General features: G+C 34.4%; 4 protein-coding genes across 6 annotated transcripts; 1 reads left to right on the plus strand and 3 right to left on the minus strand.

Moving 5' to 3' along the window:
• The first annotated feature begins 1,625 nt into the window (after positions 1-1,625).
• Positions 1,626-3,646, plus strand: LOC125199469 (large ribosomal subunit protein eL19z-like). The gene is made up of 5 exons (XM_048097467.2): positions 1,626-1,783; positions 2,430-2,552; positions 2,849-3,162; positions 3,247-3,314; positions 3,403-3,646. Exons 1-5 carry the CDS (start codon positions 1,672-1,674, stop codon positions 3,425-3,427), a joined length of 642 nt encoding a protein of 213 aa, XP_047953424.1. The 5' UTR covers positions 1,626-1,671; the 3' UTR covers positions 3,428-3,646.
• Positions 3,647-4,667: 1,021 nt separating this feature from the next.
• Positions 4,668-10,379, minus strand: LOC125207377 (kinesin-like protein KIN-14I). 2 transcript variants are annotated; one of them, XM_089061193.1, is made up of 19 exons: positions 9,952-10,379; positions 9,342-9,508; positions 9,125-9,268; positions 8,789-9,025; positions 8,627-8,695; positions 8,322-8,390; positions 8,125-8,202; positions 7,911-8,042; positions 7,749-7,830; positions 7,554-7,649; positions 7,297-7,470; positions 7,088-7,194; positions 6,829-7,009; positions 6,578-6,737; positions 6,253-6,506; positions 6,010-6,173; positions 5,770-5,919; positions 5,191-5,678; positions 4,668-5,048 (listed from the first exon to the last, which is right to left on the minus strand). In XM_089061193.1, the coding sequence occupies exons 1-19, from the start codon at positions 10,070-10,072 to the stop codon at positions 4,916-4,918; spliced, it is 3,006 nt and encodes a 1,001-aa protein (XP_088917319.1). In that variant the 5' UTR covers positions 10,073-10,379; the 3' UTR covers positions 4,668-4,915. The 2 variants fall into 2 exon arrangements, with proteins under 2 accessions (XP_088917319.1, XP_088917318.1); XM_089061192.1 differs by having other exon boundaries at positions 7,911-8,045.
• Positions 10,380-17,137: 6,758 nt separating this feature from the next.
• LOC125203311 (nicotinamide adenine dinucleotide transporter 1, chloroplastic-like) lies at positions 17,138-20,904 on the minus strand. The gene is made up of 9 exons (XM_048101627.2): positions 20,397-20,904; positions 20,103-20,198; positions 19,779-19,885; positions 19,619-19,667; positions 19,407-19,516; positions 18,569-18,663; positions 18,374-18,462; positions 18,165-18,259; positions 17,138-17,685 (listed from the first exon to the last, which is right to left on the minus strand). Exons 1-9 carry the CDS (start codon positions 20,464-20,466, stop codon positions 17,446-17,448), a joined length of 951 nt encoding a protein of 316 aa, XP_047957584.2. The 5' UTR covers positions 20,467-20,904; the 3' UTR covers positions 17,138-17,445.
• Positions 20,905-22,112: 1,208 nt separating this feature from the next.
• Positions 22,113-24,538, minus strand: LOC125205957 (protein DEHYDRATION-INDUCED 19 homolog 4-like). 2 transcript variants are annotated; one of them, XM_048105184.2, is made up of 5 exons: positions 24,196-24,538; positions 23,931-24,097; positions 23,619-23,718; positions 23,228-23,534; positions 22,113-22,607 (listed from the first exon to the last, which is right to left on the minus strand). In XM_048105184.2, the coding sequence occupies exons 1-5, from the start codon at positions 24,257-24,259 to the stop codon at positions 22,508-22,510; spliced, it is 738 nt and encodes a 245-aa protein (XP_047961141.2). In that variant the 5' UTR covers positions 24,260-24,538; the 3' UTR covers positions 22,113-22,507. The 2 variants fall into 2 exon arrangements, with proteins under 2 accessions (XP_047961141.2, XP_047961142.2); XM_048105185.2 differs by having other exon boundaries at positions 23,228-23,490; positions 23,641-23,718; positions 24,196-24,536.

The raw sequence follows: 24,538 nt of genomic DNA on the forward strand, positions 1-24,538 counted from the left end.
CAATATAATGCATATAAAATCTCAATAAAACCATGTAAAAATCTCAATAAATATGTGTTGATGTTTTCTTGTACTAGTGTTGATATTCTTATGGCATATTGTTGATATTTGTAATACATTATGTTGATATAAAAAACACTCACGAAAATTATCATATGATAATATAATGACGATATTACCCTTTTGTTGATATTTTGTCTACTATTTATTAAAATTCGTAAGGTTCAATCTCATCCACTTATTTTAAAATCTAAGGATGTAGATTTGGTTTTAATTTTGGATTGTGATGCTATAAGTAAGGGAAGATGACCCTCTTTTAATATATTTTATATAATATGTATTAAATATATCTTTTATTAATTTTATATTTTTTACATATATTTTTTTATTAGTAGTATATATAAAATAAAATATATTACATACATGTATTGATATATTTATTTATTTTTTTTCGATTTTTCGGTTTTTTAAAATTAATTTTGGTTTTCCGGTTTAGTTCGGTTTTTGAAGTTCGGTTTGGATTTTGAACTAAATTCGGTTTTTCGATTTTGGTTCGGTTGGACAAAAAACCGAATCGAAACTCGAATGCTCACCCCCTATGTGTATGTGAGGAAAAATTACATCCTTTGGAAATATGGTGTGATAATTACCCATATAATATAATTAAGGCAAAACACATATGGAGAGATCCTTATACTACATTTTATTTTATTAGGTCCTAAAAGAAAAATCACTTAAAGTAAAATGCATTAGTACAGAGACTTATTAAACAAAAATTTGTAAAAGAATTTAATGAAACAAAATGCATTAGTACAAAGATCTGATAAACCAAAAAAAATTTAAAAGGGTATAATAATAGCACACTGATCTCTAGATGTGTTTTGTAATCTCAACTAAATGTCGTTCCCCAGTATAAAATAATACTCCCTCCGTTCCAATAAAGTTGATATAAAATTTTTGGGCACAGAGATTAAGAAATTATGGTCGAATAGATTAAAAGTAAAATAAAATAGGAGTAATAAAGAGAAAGTAAAGTAGATGATGAAATAAAGTAAGAGTGATGGAACAAAGGAGTACTCCGTATTACCTACCTTTGTTGGGGTGTCAATGATTACGGGCAATTTCGTGATCTCAACTAATTGTCGTTGTTGCTCAGTACAAAAGGTGTATGACGCCCTTTAAGATTTTGACTCAGTTGTGATTCGATATGCACATAAAGGAGGTAACTTGGAGCAGATTTTTGTCACGTTTTGCTTATAGCTATTCTAGAAGAGTCCATATTTAGAGTGCTTTGCTTCTTGGAGTAAGTAGTTAATTGATCCACGATAGCATAAAGATTATTATGGATAATTGTGCTAATTTCAGGCTTGGCCTATTTTCCATTAACAAAAAAAAATTAACCAAAGTTTTGTATATATGCGTCTACGATTATGCCCGCTCTTATAAAAATTAATAGTACTATTATTAGTTTATTACACATTTTCCACATTACTAATTAATTGATATCTACATAAGGAAAGCCCAATATGCGTTGCTATCCTGGAAGCCCATCTAGTTAAGCCCAACAAATGAAAGCTGCATCACAGATCATAAACCCTAGGTCAAAATCGAGTGGATTATAAAACATCATCTTCTGTTCTACATTCCTCCATTTGCTCATCTACTGAAAAAATGGTGACGCTGAAGCTACAGAAGCGGCTGTCCGCCAGCGTGCTCAAGTGCGGCAAGGGCAAGGTCTGGCTTGACCCAAATGAAGTTAACGAGATCTCCATGGCTAACTCTCGTACGCTCTCAAACCACTTTTTGCTTCTAATATGTGCCCCTGCTCTTTGTAGATTGTGTATTTCTTGCTATAGATCGATGCTATATGTTTCTGTTGGCGATTTTTGTAATTTAGATTTGATTTTCATAGCTGTAGGGGTTTCATTCGGTTAGGACTGTTTTGGATGGAAACGAGCTATTAATCTAAGAAGCTTTTATTGTTTATAGCAATGAAATTTCAAATTAAAAGAAATTATGTTGCTGCTGCAACAAATTTGGATTGATGATGATTAGTTTAAATTTATTAGTCTATAGGAGCAATATAATTATATTACCCTTTTGATGTCTTTTAATTGTACCCCGTATTTTAGTAGAGTCTTGTTTGTGGATGCGATTATGGAAATGCTATAGCATGTTCGAATTAGGAAAACAAATTAGGGAATGCTCTACTGCTGCCCCGCCACATGATATTTGTTGTCTATATTATATGACTAGATATCATCAGAAGCATATTTTATGAAAATAGCCGTTTTAAGTTATATCTACTGCTGTAATATACTTTCAAGTCATCTGTTTTTTTGCACATATTCCTAGCCTCAAAAATGAATTTCTATGTTGATGATATTAATGCTTTGTTTAACAGTTGATGTTCTCCCTTTCTTATTTAGGACAAAACATTAGAAAACTAGTCAAGGATGGTTTCATTATCAGGAAGCCTACCAAGATTCATTCACGATCCCGTGCTCGTAGAATGAAGGAGGCCAAGAGGAAGGGTCGTCACTCTGGATATGGTACTACAGTCAATGACTTTGTGTCTATTTTAGTGCTTGTGTTCAACTTTTTGATTCAGATTACCATGCGGTTGATTAAGGATCTGGTGCTTTGCTTGACTTATCTTTGTTAACTCGTCATATTAAAAATTTAAAAGTTTTCCTTTTTATTTCCAATGTTAATCTGTATTGGCTATAGTGTATGTGAGTTGATTCAATATCTAAGATGGATATCTTAGAATCTATTCGATTGGTTTAGCCCACTTAAACATTATTGTTTAGCTTTGCGTTTTATAATTATTTGTGAATGATAACAGGTAAAAGAAAGGGTACCAGGGAGGCAAGGCTGCCCACTAAAATTCTCTGGATGAGAAGAATGAGAGTTTTGAGACGTTTGCTGAGGAAATATAGGGAGGCTAAGAAGATTGACAAGCATATGTACCATGACATGTACATGAGAGTTAAGGGTAATGTTTTCAAGAACAAGCGTGTTCTCATGGAAAGCATCCACAAGTCTAAGGCTGAGAAGGCTAGAGAAAAGACCTTGTCTGATCAGTTTGAGGCTAAGAGAGCTAAGAACAAGGCTAGCAGGGAAAGAAAGTTTGCAAGAAGAGAGGAACGACTAGCCCAGGTATAACTTGAGTATATTTTTAAATGTATGTGTGTTGGTGATGTTTCTAACCCAATTTTCTTATTATTTCTTGTCTGAGTTCAGGGACCAGGGGAGAAAGTAGCACCCCCACCAGCTGCGGCTGCCCCTACACCGGCATCTCAGCCAGCTCAGTAAGTGACTTGTTCATGCTCTCCACTGCAATTGGTTTATTGGCTTCGTATTCTATTTTGACTATTTGCAATATTATCTGCTATGCAGGGTTACTAAGAAGGCTAAGAAGTGAGATCGCAGATGACTGCCTTTTTGGTGCGAGATGACCTTGTGTGCCATCTTGATGTTTTTGTTAGAGTATTCACAGACTAGTGTTTTTATGATATCCATTTCTCTTGTTATCATAAGTATGCTATTAAATGCAAGGATTATTGATACATAACTTTTATGTTGTTTGGATTATCGTCAGTGTAATTTTACATCTCTGAAAAAGTGTCGTCTTATTGTGCTTCGTGCTATTCACTTCAATTAAATTCAAGTACTGTGTGAAGTTACTAATTTTTCCTAATCTACACTGCATAAAAGTATTGCTCTTTTTTGGCTGAATTTCATTTAGTTTTGGATTGTCGTTCTAGGGGTCTGAATCAATTGTGCAAGTGCAACACGTTGAATCAAGAATCAATTTATTTTCTCAAGAAATAACATATCTATTCTGACTATTCACTGATTCACTCTATCAATAACCGACCTGATTTTTTTACAATAGATTGCACAATCTTTGGGTAGATTTGATTTTGTATATAACGTCATTTCACATTTTGTATACCCCTGTCTTTTAAAAAGCATTAACTTTTTTTTTTAGTATGTGTCCTCGAAGGTAAGAACTTTTTAATTTTGATAATTTTTTTCTCATTAATAAGAGGGATCCATTCTCTATAACAATACTTTAAAAATCTTTTTCTTTGTATATAATACTAGTCCGTGCTGAATCAAATGTTCATACTTTTCATGGATGATGAGGGTATTAACTAAAATCTAGCTAAACCAAGATTGCGTATGAATATTCTTCCCCCTCCTTCAATTAGTCAAGAGTGAAAATGACAATTTTTAAGAATAAACGAGCAATTTTTAAGTAATTTGTATAATCAATGATACTAATAATCGTTTCGTATTATAATTAAATTATGTACTCTTGTATAAAATAAAATTAATAATTCTAAACATGAATTGAAAACGATGGTAGAGTTCACAAATAATCTCAAAACTATTTGTATTTGTTGTCTCCAAACATGTAGTAAGTGATAAAATATTACAGAAGCGAATAAAAGAATTGTATTACTAGTAGGTAGATTTATAGCGATATGAAGTCTATATAAACTTCAATAATTCAAACTATTTGTTTCACTGTATTCTTCAGCTTTAGATAAAGTCTGAATCTTCCGGCTCGTTTTAGACAGCTTTTTACCTAAATGTAATTGTGTCATATGAAAAAGATATATTAGTGCTTATAAAAGAGTTAGAGGGACATATAATTCACAGGAAAAATAATGAAAAATTTAATAAATTTAAATCATACACATCATTGTTGAAAGCAAAATATCAACCAAACCAAAAAACCAAAAAAATCTTCCAATCCAAGCAACTAAAATTATTGCTGTGTTGGCCTATGTATGAGAAGGAAAAAAATGAAAAAAATGATAAAAAAAAAAAAAAACGGAAACTCTACACATTCTCCGCTCCAACTCAATGTAAAAAAACCCCAAAAACTCAAAAAAAACTTCTATTTTCTACTGCCTGTTTTCCGCTTCGTTTCAGTAGTAGCCTGCCTTCCCATCCGCAGGGGTGTCTGTCCATGTCCACCTTCATTAACAGATTTCCGCAATGGCGACTGCCCTAGTCTCGGAATCATGCTCCTGATGCACGTAAAAGTTATAAATTTATGAAAAGATTATTAAGTAGATAAAATAACATTAACTTGAAATTTAATGCATATCTAGTGAGGAAAGTGGACTATAAAATAAGGAGTATTTAGGCAATGCCTGCATGCTACTGTACCTGAATTCTTGGCTTTTGGTGTGTTTGTGATTAGGCTTATGCTCATTTGGACTCCCACCATTTCCAAAGCTCCCAAGCTTGGAATGGTTAATCTGCCACAACAAATCTGGCTCGGATGAGTCGCTGGTCCCGGCATCATGCTCGTCCACGTCGTCATTTGCACATGCATCAAACTGGCTGTTTGTTTGAAATAGGCCAAATGACTTGTCAGGGTAGAATTTTGATGAATCAGGCAGGTATTTCTGATAAATGGCATCGGATGCGTTGCCGTTGCTCGGATCCCAACTAGTCATGAGATTGTCTACTCCACAAAAAGGATCTTGCTTGTTCACCATGAGCTTGTCCACCCACTCACCAGAGCAGAACTCTCTGTCATCATCTACATTGCATAGGCCGGGGCTGCTTGAAGGCGGCCAGCTAGGCGAATTCCCAAGTAGCTCGTCTAGATCCAAGCTCTGTCGTTTTTGCCGCGATCCTCTGCGGTGAACCTGTGGATTTGGTGAAGATCAAACATACGCTTTAAGGTTTGCATCTGGATTTTGCATAGCAATGTTGCTTAGATGGTATTACTTCAAATACCTCTGTGTTGGCTACACCTTCCATTGATTTCCGGAGCCCTTGTGGCGACGGCAGGCTCAAATCTCTAGTGTTTAAAGTAGGTTGATAAGGAGATTGCTGCATGCCACCACCAGATGTCTTTTGCTGCAAGGCGGCCTTCAAACTGACAATCTATCACACAAACGAGAGCAAATTGAGCATGCATACAAATCAAAGGTCAAACTGTATTGATATATTGTTAGAAGTAAATAGATGAAAGACCTGTTCCTTGAGTTCCTTCACATCTGCTGGATCCTTGTTCACTCGTGCAGCGCCAAGTTCAACAGAAGCAACACGCTCAGCAAATTTAAGCGTGCTGATGGTCTCTCCAACGGCATCAGGCTCTGGACTTATGTGGACAAACATCAGTGTTTTGGCTTGCCCTCCTGAGAAAGAAGATATGTGGAATCAAATCATGCAGAGAATGGAGACAACAGGTTACTTCTGCAGCTGTGTTAGTCTTACCGAGTGAGTCTTGGAGCAGTTGAGTGAGTTTGCTATTTCTGTAGGGGACATGTGTGCTCTTTTGGGCAAGGGAGGAGATCACATCACCTAATGCAGAAAGTGATTTGTTAATATGCTGAGCCTCTTTGAGTCTGTCTCCGGTTACTTCTGATTTATCAACTCTCTCACTCCCAGCTAGATCGACTAGATGCATACAACCTCGGAGGAAGCTACCGGTAGTCAAGTCTCTTCCTTGGACGTGAACTGTTAAACAACTGCAGCGAAAGGATATAGTAGTTAGGTGACACAAGACTTTGTGAGAGTAACTCGAGCTCTGATTGCTTGCCTGTGTGAACGACTACTACGGTCATTGAGTGCTGTTGCACCCACGGCTCGGTTCCTGTGTCCAAGATTCATTAGATCGATAATGTCAGATGTTGAGGCGACGCGAACCAAACTTGCATCTGGTACGCTAAGTCCTGTCTGGGAACTGTTTCGGATTTCTAATGTACACTCTTAGTAAAGGAATCCAAACAGCGTAAATGCAACCATAAATTGATTATTCTGATTAAAAGTTAAGCAACATTGAAAAAGGATATCTTCTGTTTAAACCATCTGAATTAAGTAGATCTCTGACTTGTTCATTGTAAATCTCTATCATTTGAACGGAGACTTCATAGTAGAAAGTGTCCTTTCTTTTCTCGGCAAGCATGAACAGATCACGTAAAGCTCTGTAGTTCACTCCCTGACTATCCTCTGTGAGATCCCTCGGTCCAGTCTGGATAAAAGAAAGAAGTTAACATGAATGCTTGATTCATCTTCCAATAGAAACAGGTAAGTTCCAGTTGTATCCTACCATGGTGAAAGTCTTTCCTGAACCAGTTTGGCCATAAGCAAAAATGCAGACGTTGTAACCATCAAGGACCGATCTTATTAGTGGCTGGGTGTCTGAAAATACCTCCTCTACAAAAAGGTAAAAATAAAACCACAGAATTTTTTTTACAGTTATCAACTAGTAAGAAAATGAAGAAAACAAGTTACTGTATTGATTTGATGAAGGCTAACCTTGAGTTGCAGAAGGTCCAAATACTTTGTTAAAGTTGAAAGATTTGCGCCCTTTCCCATTCTTTGCTAGAGTGTTTATGCATATGGTTCCTTCTTCAATATGATCAATGGTATTCAAATGATCATATTGTCCGTGCAAGAATGGCCTGACTCGGCAATAAACCCTAATGCTTCCTGGTCAATATAAACTACCAAAAATTAATTTACCGCGAAGGAAGTAGGATGAAATGGAAACATATACAATGATCAAATTTTACCCTTTAGATCCTGCACTTGATTATAAAGCTTCCGGTTTTCCTCAAGAACTCTATGATAACTAGAAGCAGCATGAGCTAGTCCATGAATATGGAGGCCTGTTGAGAGTAGAGATATGTTAACATGGCACTAATAAGCAATAATATAGTCTACTTAAATACAAGCAAACAAAGAACTGAAAATTTTCAAATGCTTACCAAGATTGTGAAGTTCTTCATGGAATTTCATTTGCATGGACTGCATGCCTGCTTTTGTAGTTGAAAGAGTTTGCTTGAGCACCTAGACCAGGTTAGTCAAAGATGAGCATTTTTCAGCATACATAAAAATGGAGAGAGTGCATCGATTTTCATATTTCTTACGGTAATGTCCTTATGTTGCTGATTAACAATCAAGTGCTGGTTCATTAATCTACGTTCTGATTCTTCATCGACCTTGTTCTTCTGTAACATGTCGTTTTTCTTCAGTATTGCAGCTGGTTTCTTCTGTTCGGCCTTCTTTCATGAAAGAGGAAAAAAGTACAATTTTACCAATAACTGACGAATTATAAACACTCGGTCATTTTAACAGACTTACCTTCACATGGGACGAAGAGAGATTCACAGAGGATTTGTTGCCATGAGAAACGGTCGAGTCCCTAAAGCAAGCTTTCTTCTGTAAAATGATGAAACACAATGAATGAGAAAATCCAAACATATTTCTATAGCGTTTTGAAATAACAGTTCACAAATGATCAAAAGGTATGCATAAGCAACAAAGAAAACAAACTATACCGGTTCAATTTGGCTTCCAATGCGACTCTCAAATTCCTCCACAACCCTACATAATACAGACTCAACAAGCTGCAAAACACCAGAGGCTACCAGTTTAGGTATCAACAATATTATATTTCAAGCTTTCTAAGTTGAGAAATTTAAGCTGCACACATAGCAAGTGTCCCCGCGTAAACTCACAATGTCACATCTCAAGTATACATAGTCAACTTTCTACTACAATTTTAATTAGCGGAGAGTGGTTTAAAGGCTACATACTTTCCAAGTGTTTCTAGAGAAATTTACATCTAACACTTTTTACTTACATTTGGCACTTCCTCAGGCTTCTTGTCCAATAAAACTGACCGAACAAGCATACTCAAGGATGAACAAGACTGCCAAAACAGAGAATATAGATAACATGAATGTCAGACACATGTGCTAAAGTAGACACAGTGTCAACTTTGAACCAAGAGCTTCCTACTCACAGTTCTGTTAGAATCTTGCTCATTGCATGCGCCATTCAGAGATTTCTCATTCATAGACGAGCTCCTTGATATGGAACCTGTGAAAGGCTCAGAGTTTTTTCGTGCAAATTGCTTCCCTGATGTACTTGTTCTAAGATTTCCACCAAATTTCCAAACACCATTCCCTCCCGTCTGTTTCCATTCGCTGTAGGATTTAAGTGCCAGAACACAATTCACCACCCTCGAAGATTTTCCTCCCTAACGAACAGTTGATGATCATCTATCCACCATTTGTTTCAAGACTAGCAAATATAAAAAAAAAAAACAAAAAAATTTATTAATTTTTATTATGAATACCTGCTCCAAATCAGAAGCCTCAAAAGTAGGCATTCCCATCTCTTCCACGGCAACCAGAAAGTTCCTCACATTCTCAAAGTACTGAAATGCAGATAGCGCAGCGCCATCAGGGACAAGCACCGGATCAGATGGACTTTCGACTACCTGAAAATGCACCGATAAGCACATAGACCTGAAATCTCAAAATAATATGAACACAATTACTCAATTAACGAACCTTTTGCACAGCTCCAGCTTGAACTTTATTGAGTATATTGCAGAGAATTATTCCACTTCTTAATCCAAGCCTGAACTCTACCTCAGAAGGCTCGGCTGGCAGATCTTTTGCCGCCACTACTCCGATCAGTTTCCTCATCCACGCCGCAGCTTCATATCTTCTTATCGCTGCATTTACGGACTTGTTATTCCCCAAAACTATGCATCACACCACCAAAATCCAGAGATATGGTATTGGGGAAATAGAATTCCTCAATAACTATCCAAATTCGAACCAAAATACTATCAATCTCAATTCTACAGCTCAAAATATGTTTTGCATAAAAAAGTCACGTGTACTCTACCAAGCCAAACCAACAACCGCAACTGTATCATCAAAAATGCAGAAATCCTAACACAAGAAATCAAGCACCCACTCCCTTTCGAAAATCATAACTCAAATTTCGACACAACTCAAAAATCAAGTGATCATTCTTCACGTATTGAAATATCGACAGTCAGAATCCTAACATCATCAAACCAAAAAAAAAAAAAAAAAGCTGAGCGGCGGTTGGAGTCCATTTTAAGCATAAAAATAACCAAAATGCGAGCAAAATCCCCCCAAATTTTACCGTCTTCTTCAGCGCGGCGAGCATCCAAATCGAGGCCACGCGATCGGCTGCCGTGCTGCTGCAGCACATCCTCGACGACCGACGCCACGGAAAACGGCAATGCGCCTTCAATCGCCGCCATTCCGAATGAAGTTTTCAGGCAATATCTCCAATTGTCAATCGCAAAACAGAATCATCCAACAATAATTATCAAATAATTTATTATTGTTTGTAATATAAGAAGACAGGAAGATGAGCGATGAGAGCTCCAACGTCAGTTCAGGTACATCATACACTCTTATCATATATAGAAAGAAATAGAATAGTTAGCTTTTGTTCTCATTCTACAACACTACAGTTAAGCATTGGCGATGCTACTACGCCTTTTTCCCCTTCTCTCTCTCTCTCTCTCACTCTGAACTGGAAAAGCTTGTTCATCGCTTTATAGTTGGAGTTGTGACGCTGTGAGTATGAGTGTCTGCCACTTTTCAATTTATATAATTGCTTAAAGGCCCCCCAATCCCAAACCCATTTCCCGACCCTCCCAACCGCTAGCCTCGGCTTTTTCACAAACCTATATTTCAAGCCGTATATTAATTAGTACTTATAAAATGTTTAGATTAGTGTGTGACATTTTTCATGTAATATTTCCTTATGTGTTTATTTCGATTATAAGTAGTAGTACTATCACATGTTTGCTACATGCTATATAGTAGTAGTATTTTGATTCGGCACTTCATTAAATTCGTACACCTGCATTTTGTGATTGTTATATTATATAGTGAATTCATTGTGTGTGGAAAAATTTCTCAACTTTTACATAATAATTTGTACCCATTTGATTGATCTATAATACTTTTACATATTACGTCTGGCAGATTATTTGGAATGAAATGTCATACTAATGACGATTGACGAGCATAGGAGATAATAAGATAATACTAAATGTAGCATAGTTTAAAACCGTAAATCCTTTAGTTCGTAATATACTAATTTGGTAGTATTTTATTGTATTAGTGCATTTAATTTATTTAAGAAGTATAAAAACATGAGAATGTTTGTGACTGAGATATGGGCATATCATATAGTGGAAGAAATCTTTTAGTATTCACTGGGTTGAAGTTGAACATTAAAACCCAAGATTTCAGTTACAAATATTGTGGTTAATTGTTTCCTTTTCGCTTTATTCCAAATAAGAATGAAATTTGTTCGTATCTGTGATTAAAATCCATTTTTTTGTTCGATTTTCTTCTCTTATATTCTAGAAATATCTGCTCACTTTATTATTTTACTTGCATAGTAGTAATAATTGGCGTGTGTAACTTAGATAGTAGAGGCAAAAAATTAAAATAAAATACGGTTGTACTATTCGATTCGCAAGATTATAACTTATGATTAAATATGTAGTGTATCTGGTTCATGAGATTTAATCTCATAACTTAATCTTAGATGGATAATCATATAATAATTAGTTATAATCATATTCTTTCAAATTAATTAATCTACAACTTAATTATAAATGAATAATCATATGATAATTAATCATGACAACTGAACAACACTATAATCTACTAATACTACTCCTTTAGCTCATTCTCCTTCGACATATTTGCTCATCCTTCTCCTCCCATTTTTCGAAATAAATAAATGTCTTATGCCAACCTAAAAGGTGGGTATCATATTATGTTAGATATCCAATGAAACGTCAACATTGGACGTAAAAAAGGTACTTCATCTGTCCCTGAAAATTTATTATTGATTTCTATTCTCATCTGTTTCTAAAAATTTGTCACTTTTCACTTTTATCAATTTTTTTTTATCGTAGATCTCATATTTCACTAACTTATTCACACTCACATTTACTATAAAACTAATAGTACAATATATAAAAATAGGATCCACTTGCCACTAACTTTTTCAACAAACCTTTTTACTTCTATTACATTTCTTAAATCAGATTAAATGATGATAAATTATTATGGACGGAAGGAATACTTACAATAAATTGAATATGGTTTTACTTTGGTAACAAATACTCCGTATATATGGAGTATTTGTTAATGAAAGTGTTAAATGTATATCTGTTAAAGTATTTATTAATTTTACCTACACATAGATTGATTTTATAGAGTCACTGAATTATTTGATCGTAACCTAAGTCGTGAAGGCATCATATTATGTGGCGCTTTTTTTGAACAATGAGATAGATTATTAGAATAATTAAAATTAACCATTAGCTATTACGATGGATTGAATTTGTATCTTGTTTGATCATTTCATCATCTTATATTCAATTTTATTGGATAATTGTATATTATAGTATTTATTTACGGGAAACAATTTTTTTTTTTTTTACCTTGCAGGGAGAGTTGACCTAATTAAGTGCAACGATTGTCACCATCTAGGTAGGCAATTTGTCATTTTCAGGAAATGTTAGTTGGAAAATGGTTAACTCCAAGATTGAAGTTTTAAAAAAATTAGATTCGACGTCTGTAAATATTTAGTATTTTTTCTTTCCCCAGTTTTATACTAAAACTTTTTGCTTTCTTTGATATTAAGCATATAATGAATTGGCCACATCTGGAAGAGATTGTTTAGAAGTAAGGTGATGATAATTTGATTTTAAAACCTTGTCCCCGGAACAAAAATCTGCATATTATAGGCGACGTTTGGTTTATTTACTACTACTACTATATTTTATTTGAATTTTGAGGGGTGATGCTTGTTTGGGTTTATTGAGGTGGTCGTCGTACACAACAATTTCAAGAAAATTAAACTGAGATAGTTAGTAGTAGTATGGTCTATTCTTTAGGGTAATTTGAATTTCAAAATTAGCCAAGAGTATAAATAATGGATTGGGTTCAACAATTCAACTTGTTATTCAAACACCAACCTTCAGCTTTTTTGAGGTCTCTAATTCTATCTCATTTTTATTGTGTTGACCATGTTATTCAGTTTACCTATATTTTTTAGTTTTATTTTGTCAGAATATAGCAATTTTTGGATTTTAATTTCTTTCAATATTTAGGAAGAATAGTAGAATACCACCAGTGATTAATAATAATAATAATGATGATGACGACGAGGAGGAGTTAGAATATTAATTTTGCATTTATTGTTACTATTATTATTATTATATATTTATATGGCGGAGTTAGAATATTAATTTGGCATAAGGTCGTGAATTTGGATTTCATAAGTAGGGAGTACACTTGTATATGCATAATATCTTAATGTGAAAAAAAGGGAGATTAAACAAAGTGCAATATGCAAACAGGCAATAGCTACTTATCCACCGAACCAAATAATAGTCATAATTTAGTAGTATAATTTTTTTAAAAGTGGATATAACTTAGTTCGGAATTAATGTTGTCATTCACACTATCGAGTCTACAACTAACGTTCGATTTTTAAAATCGGCGGCTCGGTTCCGAACCAGAGAGGTTCGGATATCTCTTAACTAGTGCATGCATTTCCCAAATTTTAATCCTCTTACGTGTCAGTTTTCTAACTGGTGTTTTTCAGCTTATGCAAATAATTTAGTGTAGATACATTTGAGTTTGTAGCCTGACATTCAATATTTCTAATAATTTATTTTTCCAAAGATCTTCCCCAGCAAATCCTAAAAAGATGAAAATAGTTTGCTAGTTCCTACGACAAATATAAGTTGCTAGTACATTAATTGATTATTAATGGTCACCTTGACAATTCGAATAGTACAATGTAACATTAATACTACATAAATAGACTAAATAACACTAAATCGTAAATTATAGTACAAATTTTATGAACAAATCCACTATCATAACTAAAGCCAAATTAGAGTCATATTAGAGTGATTAACCATCTTAAACAATTAATCTTTTTAAATATTATCTTAGATGTCAGGATTGAATTGAATTTCGGAAAGCTAGCAAGTAAAAGTAGAAAATTAGTTATATGTTCAATATTATACAAATTAATTTAGAAGTTCTCGTCTTTCACCAACTAGTACTGGTCAGAACGACTTATTTCGTTTTGGGCATTTCTCTCTCATTTGATAATTCCTAGAGATGGCTTAATCTACATTAAGTTCTACTCAGTTACCTACTCTCTCGTTTCACAATTAACTGATACCAATCTCATATTTCCTCTGTCCGCAGCTAATTGACATTCTTGCTATTTACTCTATTTTTACTAATGGCATGCACATTCCACTAATTTATCTCACTTATATTTTATTTATAAAACCAATATATAAAAATAGGTCTCATATCTCATTAATTTTTTCAATCCACTTTTCACTATAGTATTTCTTAACACTTGAGTCGAGTCTTAGTGTTTTCTGTCGATATTAAGAAAAAATACTCTGGGAGTGACGGTCTTAGTGTTTTCTGTCGATATTAAGAAAAAATTAGGCACTTCTGCTGGTCTAGAGTGACTAGATCTATTTATGAGAGTACGTTTCATAAAAATTGTATAGATTTTTTAGATTGCATGCCGAGCTTCATTTTACTCAAGAATGTACACATGTGATCTATTTGCTCACAAGTGGATAACCTAGCACCTTCAGAATTAATGCCCCATGTTGTAAAAAGGGCAAAATGATAAACAAAGGCACAAAGCCACTAATACATGCCATTGTAGCTATTGAGTATTGTCATGATTATTTTTATTTTGGAGAAGGCATTGATATAACTATCTATTAGCTTCATAAAATTTGCAAATGGAGGTTCATTCCCATATTCCCCACTTTTGTGGTCCACCACAACTCATGCAAAATGTTCTTATTGCATTCATCAAAGGTTTATTATATCTATTTTTCATTTTTATCAACCCATGAGAATCCTATGTAAAATACTTATATACTACTTCTAGGTTGGCTTAGAATTGTGGGTATGTAGTTCTTCTATGGGAAAATCTATTGTCTTTTCTCTCTATATTACTCCTATATATATGTGGATGAATTTTACAAATCTCAAAATTAAAAGGCATAGTAGTTTATTTTTAGCTCAATAACAAATACTACTAGTAAGTGGAGTACATATATACTAATATCTATATACCTACTAACCTAGCTTCCAGATTTATACTTTTTCTATAAACAATTAGCCAGATGCTCCTTTTTAAATCTAGAATATCTTAATTAGCATACTAATGAATACCTATATATTCATAACTTGCATTTCTTTTTGTCACACTTTACCCTACAACCACACTACATACTTTTGTGTGAAACTTGTGAATCCAATAAACTGAGTATCAACACTCGGATGAAAATACAAATTGAAATGTATATTACAAAATTTGTGAATATGCTAATACTAGATACTACTCGTAGTGTATATTATGGGTTTCAACTCGTGATATAATTTCACACTATTTTTCGCAATTATATGAAGATTCTATACATGCAAGATAATAAAATCAAAAAAGACTTTCCATGTGGGAAAAACCCATAAATTCCACCCAAACCATGTTTATCATCTATTTCTTGATATATATCCCACATATGTGACAACCACACAAAATTGTTCAAGATTTAAATAACCACCTAAACTAACCCAACTTTTGCTTCCAATAATAAAGTACACATCTTTCTGAAATATCAAAAAGAAGATTAAATAACAAAGAAAATAATCATATCTTTGCTGTTTTTGCTATTTATTTATTTTTCGGTTTCTATTGTTAGGGCAGTAGGGGTCCATATATGAAGCATCCCCATAAAATCATGATAGCAATGGCACTCCTCAAGAACTTTTTCACTTTTACAGCCCATCAAGATATGATGAAGACAAGGTCATTCATTTCTTTATTAGGGGCCGGATAATTAACTTTATTTTTTCATATTTTAATTTTAATGCTAAATCATTGATTATAGATAGTTTTGTTGATAATGATATTATAACCATGTTGTTAATCCCATTTAATATAATTGAATTCATTGCATTCGTGCTGTTTACCACATGTGTGCAATGATGAGTGTTTGGATGAATATGATAAAAAAAAAATAGTGCTTTCAATCCATTATTCATCCATGGCACTCACATTCAACATTATAATTTTGTGGTAATACATCTAAAATGATAATCATAAATTCTTAGTTATCGTTGCAAAAGGAAAAGAAACCATGTTCCATGGTTGTCCCTAACCTCAAGTTATAGGTCAAGATTTTACAGAAGTGTTTCTAAGTCAAATGAGCTGTTGTCCCCTTTCTGAATCTTACCTTTAAACTCAATTAGTGTGATTAATTAGGACACATTGATGTGCTACTATAATTTAGAACGAAAGAATCAAAATATCACATAGTAGTATATAAATTAAAAGTCTTTTTAAGTGGGACATAGTCCTCGTAAATATTCTTAAAGTGATTTATGACTTGTCACTAATTCTCTATGTCGTCATGTGTAATACAACTAGATTGACTTTTACATTAGTACTAGGATAATGACAATTAGTGGAACTAAATACTTTGATTAGGTCAAATGGGACCAACAGCCTAGTTTTCTTTTTCTTAAGTCTTTGTTATTCTCTTGGGAAAGCCGAAAGAGTCATTGCCACGGTTGTTAGATGCTCAAGGAATTTCATTTTCAAGAATCCAATATATCCTTGAATAAAGAGAATTAAAGGGATGAAAAAGAAGAAGGGGAAAATGTGTGGTTTTTAAGACATAGTGCCCTGCATAATTCCAACCAAATCACATGCACTTTGGGAAAAAAAATTTCAGAGGATTGCTGCATAAGTGATGCCATTCTATGCAACCCATGATTGTATTGTGTATTGCATTGTGTCCAACGAGAGGTTTATATTTATAAAATTTATTTTATAATTTCGAATAGTAATTCTTAATTTGTTAAGAGAATAATTTGGTCTCCAGGATAAAGGTATAGACATGTGTATGAACAAGGTTGATTCGCTCTATCCAGATTATGGTCATTTTAACATTACCAAAATATAATAAAAAATACAAAATTTGTCAAAAACGTCATTTGTTTAGCAATTTTTTCCTCTATTTGAATCAAATAGTATATAATAGTTACTTCATATTGATGTTTCATGCAGATTAAGTTACTTTGAATGAAAGTAAGAAAAGAAATCCAACTAATTTTCTTATAGTTCACTCATTTAATGACAATTGGGACATTTATCTGAAAAATGGCTACTTGGGCTCACTATAGTTTACTAACATACTTTCAAGACTAAGATTGGCAAAGCTATAAATAACTGATGGTGAAAAACAATACTGAATACAATAATTGGACTCTAAGGAATCCAAGCCCACAAATATCCATTGAGGCCATTTGGTAAATGTCACTAAACTTCTATGTATACAGCAAACAGTAACGAAAGAACAGCAAACGTTGTCGTATTGATGTTCTGTACAAGTAATTATCGTCATCATCATCATTCTAAGAAAAAACTGTCTTCTAAGTATAAGAATACAGAAACAATCACTAATGAGGGCTCCTAGGCACAGCATATATAGGACTGCTGCTAAGAAACAATGCGTCTGTTGAAGCAGGCGATGTACCGTGATCATCTCAATGGTTGAGGGTGTTGATCAGGAGGAAACAATGTAACGAGAAATCGGTGAATCATCTCAAAACTGGTAAATGTGATTACAGCAGCTGGGGTCGTCCTCAGCAGGTTGATGGCACAACCCCGGTAGAAACCAGGGATGCCATCTTGCTTGAAAACCTTCTTGATGCAGTCGACAACGCCAGAATATTGCTTCTCGGAGTGGTAACCTTGTTCTTGAAGTCTTGAACGGACAACCTGCAGGAGCATGAAGTTACAGTCTGTTCATCCAAGAACACTTTTTTAATTTCTAAATGGGTTGAATCGAGAGCCATAATACACCAACAAGTGTAAGGAATGGTGAAACTGGAAGAGAGTTTCAAAATCGCAGTTTGATAAAATACCAGCAGACAATTGGATGATCACCGCATGGAATAATTTTAACTAAAATACAGTTTTCAGATACTATAATGGAACTTTCATGTTTGACACTTGTGATTTTTGAGTAATGTATATATCACCTAGTCATGACTCATAAATAAATGAACTCAGTTAGCATTACAACAAGTTTTTTCAGAATTATTCTACATTTCATTATCCAATCAGAATATGTTGAACTAAGTTATTTGTATGTGCAGATGTATCTTTTTTCTTGTGTTTTGAGTTTTGGTCATTTGTTATGAATTATTTTGCACAAAGAAATAAGAAAAAGAAAGATTGACATCTTTTCCACAAACCTCATGAGGATATGTCAAGGTCGAAGCAAATATTTTTGAAACAGACGAAGCTAAAGCAACATCACTTGCACTGAGTTTATCAGTCGTTGTGTTACCTACCATCATCAACAAATATTCAAGATGGGATTATTTCAGCGAGGTAACAAAAATGTTATTGGAAAGAATAAGGAATGTGTCATTTTTTCAAGTAAAATATTGGAGCTACATACCTTGTTTAGCTAGATAACTCTTTATCTTTTCATATGTTGGAAACTGAATAGCAACATGACTAATACCAGCCAAAGCTGGCACTAGTCCACTGCATAGCACAAATAACAAAACAGAAAATTAAAAATTGATTCCTCTGGTGTAAAATATTAATCCAACGTAATTTTCCGGCATGCTTCATGAAAGAGTTAACCAACCTATACAATCCACGAATGCCCTCTTCACGTGCAATTCTTTTTAAGGCAGATAATGTACCCCTATATGGCACCACACCTGTTCTCATCCCTTGTGTCTGCATAAAACAGAAAATCATTGTATCACTAAAATAAATAAAAATAAAATTCATCAATGTCTTTCAATAGGTTGTAAGCAAGACTTTGTACATTAAAGTCCACTGGGCAAGTTTCTGAGGCTATACAAATTTGAAATAAAACATTTATTATGTATCAATGCATGTGCTTTACTGTAGATAGTGGAAAGTACAATATTTTATGCTGATGCCAGAGAGATTCAAATCTTTGATGATTTTGAATGTCAACTTGCAATATGTTTATAGTTTGTATGGCAAATGCGCCATCATACCATATCCCCACACCTACAATCAAAGAGGCAAATTTCTCACGTCTCATTCACCAGTTCCAATTGCCCAACCCTCCACCGATATCGTACACAAACTGCTCTCTTAAACGTTTGGTAGTAAAAAAAACAATCTCTTTCATAACTGTTTCTAATATCAGTATCTAACTATATGAGGACACGAAAGAATTAGAATATAAAGATACACAAATACGTATCCAATGAACACAAATGCCCTTATCCTTCATACAAACACCTGCAGCACAACTTCATGGATTTAAGTTTTATATATGCACTTATCATTAATTCGAAAATGGAGTTTCAGTTTACAAACATATTTAAATACTTTAGATTCAGAAAGTAACATATTAGCTTAGCTACACTTTTAGCAGCAATAAAAAGCATAATAATCAAGATTTACCAAAAAGAACATATGCCATAGTGACCAGAAAGAAATACCTGAAACCTTGTTTTGACAACCCAAAGAGGATTTGTCGTGATTGCTGTTGCAGCTCCAGCACCAGAAGCAGCCGCCATACTTGCACCAACAGAGAGCTGCTGATTTACATCTAAAAATTTCAGAAGCATCAATAACACCCATTCAGACTGTTCAAAGAAACAGCTTTCGACAAATATATGTATAGAATGATAAAAGCAGGTAAAGAACTGACCATCGGAACCAAGTAAACTCTTTAATTGTTCATAAATAGTGAAATACACCTGTAAGAAAAGTCAATAACAAGTTAATTGTCTCCCTATTTCCATTTACAAAACCAGTAAATTTGCACATTTATAAGCATCAGTTCAGGATAACTGAAACCTCCAACTTACTGCCCAATTTGGAAACATGGCAAGCATCGTAGGGGAGAGTCCTCGGTACATACCACGTAATCCCTCCTTCTGAAATATCTGTTCTAAACTTTGAATTATAACACTACCTGGAAAATTATGAACAAACAACCATCCATCATATGGTACCACACTCCACACACAACAAAATTGGTAATTGCTACAGCATCAGATTAAACCTCTCTCACAAAAATGTAACCACTGATTGAAACAGCCAAAGAGGAAGCACCGGAAAATGAACCTTCTAAATCTCACCTAGCATGCACTAAACTACTAAGTTTAGCCCAAAATGAAAACTTTTGTTACCTCTGATATTAGAATTTGCAAGCCGGGGAAGCCCATGGACCTGTAACCTAGTCTTGATAACATCTAAAGGGCATACAAAAGTAGCTGCAATCGCACCTGCACCAATCAAGTTGTTCCTCATCAGAATTTGAAAGGGGGAAAAGGAGGTATGAATCTATCCTCCAAATTTGTTTCTAAATTCATTAAAAAATTGAGAATTTGCAGTGATCGATAACTTAATTGAAACATCCAATCGCATTGAGGAAAGAATAAACCACCACGGAATCGATTAAAAACTCGAGAGAAGATATTTACCAGCCGCAGCGCCGGCGCCAGCATTGCAGAGAAGGCCCCTAGGACTAACGCCGTGACTCTGAGCAGCCATCGATAAATTGAGTAGAATCAACCAGCAAAACTAGAGCTAATTCGGAAACAGCAAGTAGAGAGAAGCGATAATTGTCTGCGACGGAGTTGGAGGAGTCCTCTGTGGAGAGGCCGATCACCGCCGAAAACAACCGCAGCATGGCCAACCAACACTAATGAGAATCAATTAAACTCAACCAAATCTCCATAGCTGTTCCGTCTCAGTTATCAAAAATTAAAGACGTTGGGGAGAATTTGTGTCAACAAATCCTAGCTGGTTGTTGAAGGCGATTAAATCGAGAATGCGATAAGATTGAGTGGAGTGAGATGCATAAATTGAACATTGACTACAATTGTTAACCATAAATATTTAATGCACATTTAAGATTTATTTTGATAAATTCCAAATTCGGACCACAAAATATTTGCATCAATTCAACACGCATTCTTTGCTTTGAAAAGAAATTAATTTTATTGTACTTTGGTATGAGTTTTTGAATTCAGCCTAATGTAGAAATGTACTTATATCATGTGGAATTCAAATCTTACCCAATTAATAAATAGGTTTATTCAATACGACGCTTTGATGAAAAAATTATTTATATTCTAAACTCGAACAATTGTTAGCCACTCATATGGGTGCATTTACGTATGTGACGGACGGTTCGCCGCAATGGGTCCCGCACACTTTTTGGGCATGTGCATTTAAAAATTGAAATTAATGCTATTACAGATCGGTTTATTAATTTTTAATAATTTGTATCTAAATCATAGTGACATAAACACGTTAATAAATTTGTGTGACACGATGGATCCTTGTTCTAGTTTTGGCGTTTCTTGAAAAATTGTTTACTCTCGCCTTGAAAAGAATAGCTGCCGAAAAAATATTAAAGTATGTGTTGCATAAATTGGCCCTAATTCAGTTATTTCTGTTGTCGGATATTGTTGAAGGCTTCAGATTGAATGACGTTATTGGCCCTATTTATAAATTCAGTTATTTCTATTGTCGGAAATTGTTGAAAACTTTTGGTTGAATAAACGTCATTTTTTCGATCAAAGTGAGATGCGTCAAATTGGTGGAATTTTTAAAAACTCAATTATTAAAATTAGAATATAAATCAATGTGAAGTAAATTTACTTATATCAAGAGAAGAAACTAAGACAAGATAAATTTACCCTTTGCAATTCTCTCTTACCAATAAATTTATAATGTTATGAATGACAACTCATTTTACTATTAGTTGAGAAAAAACAATATCACTACCTTATCGAATTTTTCAGGATAGACAATATTAATAGTGGAAGCATATCGAAAATCAATAGTATATCATAATACACGGTATATAGAATATTGATGAACATATCACTTTTATTCCAATATTTATTAATCTTGCGTATTACTATCCTACATGGTAGTACTAATTACATTCATAAGCTATTGTTAAGATAGACTATGCATGGTAACTAGAATAAATGCATACATAAAACACATAAGCCCAAAATAAATATCTTTGTTCAAGTAATAGAGAGCGAATCACAATTTACCTGACAAACGTCTTCGGCTGAGGCCCACATAAATACCAAGCACTAAGAATAAGCCTTTTGACCTTTGCCCTATTCACAAGTAATAATGAGTGGCCTAACAAAAATCATTTAAATTTCGGGTCATATTGCAATATTCATCATGTTTTATTGATAAAAGGAAAATTCCAGCCAAAGTAAAGGGGTATATCTCGTTCCAATGCAACATTATACAAACTACAGAGGAGAAATAAATCAGGTTAATAGATTGTATAAGCTCCCAACTGCTCCTCACCACTCACTGACCCAATTTCTCAACCCTACTATCATTTGGCCTTTTGTCAGGTTAATTGATACATTAAAAAATTTCTGCAGTAGGAAAGTTTTTAATCTCATCAATGGCTCACAATACACAGGCACAAATGATAGTAGGGTTGAGAAATTGATTGTGCTTAGACATGTTGATGAACTACCGCCAGGAACAGCAACTGATGTTTGAAAGTGCCCTTCACTCGAACAAAGCTTCGGGCAGATACAGGTGTTCATAAATCGTCCAAAATGGTCGATAATACTAGTCCCTGTAGAAAATTGCACCGGCTGGCCCTCTCTTTATGCCAGTCTTTCGATGGGGTTGGTTGTATTCTGCAATAGGGATGATACTACATAAGGCTTGCTATAGCTGCGAGAATGTCAAATAACAGTAGCAAAACTTGTACTATATGCTAAGCATGATAGTAGTCCAACAAGCAAATGTTAGCGTCTATGTATAACATGTGATACACAATCACGATGAACTTTCTTCTGTGACACCAAGAAAGAATACTGAGGGTTATCTCTACAAAAATATCGCCAAGAATCAAACCTAATCAAGCAATGCCAATATAATGTGTGAGTCTACGATTTCCTACAATGCAGTTTTCACGCCTTTTGCATGAGATTTGTTGTTCATCAATAATCAGTTCAATGCATCAATTTAAACGGTGTTTAGTTGAGCTTATAAACTCCTTTGAACAATTTATAAGCTGTGTAGGACAATAGGAGCTTATATTTTCTCAATGATGAGACAATAACAAAAATGTTATCTCAATCTCTAGGTTGTATAATCAAAGTACATCTTTCTAGTTTATGAAGTCTTTCCAAACAAAAACATCCTATGCAATCTAGCGTAAAGGCAGTAGGACACAAGTCTAATGCACTAATGAACTTTGAACATTGACATTTCAAAAGTGTTGTGAAATATCCAAAAGTCATGTGGTGCATACCTGTCTATGGTAACATCTTTTGAAATGTCCAACAATGTTACTCTGGATTTAGTTGAAGAAGCATCTTTTGTGGTTTGATGTTTGCTAGCACGGCGTGGACTATTGGCGAATGAAAGTAGCTTGGAATCAGTTTCTGCATTAGAGGAAGATCCTACACAGGAAGACTCCTTTATAGACTGCAAATGTTTCTTCTGCAACTCTTTTCTGAACTGAAATAATGCTGAACGAGACCGAGTATTCCAATACTTCTTGATGCACAGTGCGTTTGTCGAGTTAAGGTCACAACACAACAATGTAGTATATAATACTGGCAGTAACCATGTTCAAGTTTAAACTTCAAAAAGTTAAAATAAAATGCATATAGTTCACAATCACAAAACAACCCATTCACCTAAAATGCCTTGAAGGGATATCTTCAATACATCTTCGTGCTGTGTGATTACATGTGAAGCCATGTTCATCCTCACTTTTATCATACAATAAGGACATATCTGTGAAATAAAGAACTCGGTTAAACAAAGTAAACTCAAAGCATTACTGTTTTTAATAATCGGTAGAAAGATCTTATTAGACTATATTTCAACAGCACATCAGGCATTACTCACTAGTAATAGTAAACACATATTTCAATAAATACTTTTCAAGCCAAGTATGATCAAACTAATATTCCTAATAACACCAACACGCGATCAAAATTATTAACCTCTATCCGGTGATCGGCATCAATGTGGCAGCACAATCCAAGAACATCAAAATCCTCAGAGCAAAACGGGCACGCCAACTCTTCCGATTTCTCGTCGCTCTCAAAATTGTTCAGTTCATACTCCCCGTAATCCCCTCCCATCTCCTCATCCTCCTCCTCGTAATCATCTACAATTTTAGAAACGGAACCCCAAACAAAAAGATCGCGGGGTGAAAACATAAGATTTTAAAGAAGTGAAAAGAAAAAGAATGTATTGAACACTAACCGATAGTGTTTCGGCAAAAAGAAGACTTCTCAAAATCCATATACTTGTCAAACCGATCCGCCATTATCAATTAAATTAATTGTTGTTGATGAAACTCTGCAAGACATGAGTGGATTCGACAATCAAAGTGAAGAAGAGGTTGAAAGGAATTCAAATAAGAAATTGATAGGGTTTGAGGTGGGTTTTTCTCCTGCTTCTTCCCTCAAACAGTGATTTTGTGCAGAGAGGGAACAGAAAATGGCAGTTGGATCCGAATAAAATTCGAGTCGGATTTCGGGTCGGAAATTGGACTCATTTTGCACACGGATGAAGTCACGACGCGACACGTCAGCCGCCAAATCAA

The sequence above is a fragment of the Salvia hispanica genome, chromosome 6, assembly GCF_029641045.1.
Source record: "Salvia hispanica isolate PSC_SH4W2 chromosome 6, Shi_PSC_v1, whole genome shotgun sequence".
In the NCBI taxonomy this organism is placed as follows: domain Eukaryota; kingdom Viridiplantae; phylum Streptophyta; class Magnoliopsida; order Lamiales; family Lamiaceae; genus Salvia; species Salvia hispanica.

Excerpts from the sequence above, each read along its gene's own strand:
- LOC125199469 (XM_048097467.2), top strand. The coding sequence starts at position 1,672 with ATGGTGACGCTGAAGCTACAGAAGCGGCTGTCCGCCAGCGTGCTCAAG. Across the intron at positions 2,553-2,848 it reads GGGTCGTCACTCTGGATATG|GTAAAAGAAAGGGTACCAGG; the intron begins GTACTACAGTCA and ends GAATGATAACAG. Across the intron at positions 3,315-3,402 it reads CCGGCATCTCAGCCAGCTCA|GGTTACTAAGAAGGCTAAGA; the intron begins GTAAGTGACTTG and ends TCTGCTATGCAG.
- LOC125207377 (XM_089061192.1), bottom strand. The coding sequence starts at position 10,072 with ATGGCGGCGATTGAAGGCGCATTGCCGTTTTCCGTGGCGTCGGTCGTC. Across the intron at positions 9,026-9,124 it reads AGGCTTCTGATTTGGAGCAG|GGAGGAAAATCTTCGAGGGT; the intron begins GTATTCATAATA and ends ACTGTTCGTTAG. Across the intron at positions 5,920-6,009 it reads TGAAGGAACTCAAGGAACAG|ATTGTCAGTTTGAAGGCCGC; the intron begins GTCTTTCATCTA and ends TTTGTGTGATAG.
- LOC125203311 (XM_048101627.2), bottom strand. The coding sequence starts at position 20,466 with ATGGCTGCTCAGAGTCACGGCGTTAGTCCTAGGGGCCTTCTCTGCAAT. Across the intron at positions 20,199-20,396 it reads TGGCGCCGGCGCTGCGGCTG|GTGCGATTGCAGCTACTTTT; the intron begins GTAAATATCTTC and ends TGATTGGTGCAG. Across the intron at positions 19,517-19,618 it reads GAGTTTACTTGGTTCCGATG|ATGTAAATCAGCAGCTCTCT; the intron begins GTCAGTTCTTTA and ends TGAAATTTTTAG.
- LOC125205957 (XM_048105184.2), bottom strand. The coding sequence starts at position 24,259 with ATGGCGGATCGGTTTGACAAGTATATGGATTTTGAGAAGTCTTCTTTT. Across the intron at positions 24,098-24,195 it reads TTTTTGCCGAAACACTATCG|ATGATTACGAGGAGGAGGAT; the intron begins GTTAGTGTTCAA and ends CTAAAATTGTAG. Across the intron at positions 23,535-23,618 it reads ATCCCTTCAAGGCATTTTAG|TATTATATACTACATTGTTG; the intron begins GTGAATGGGTTG and ends GGTTACTGCCAG.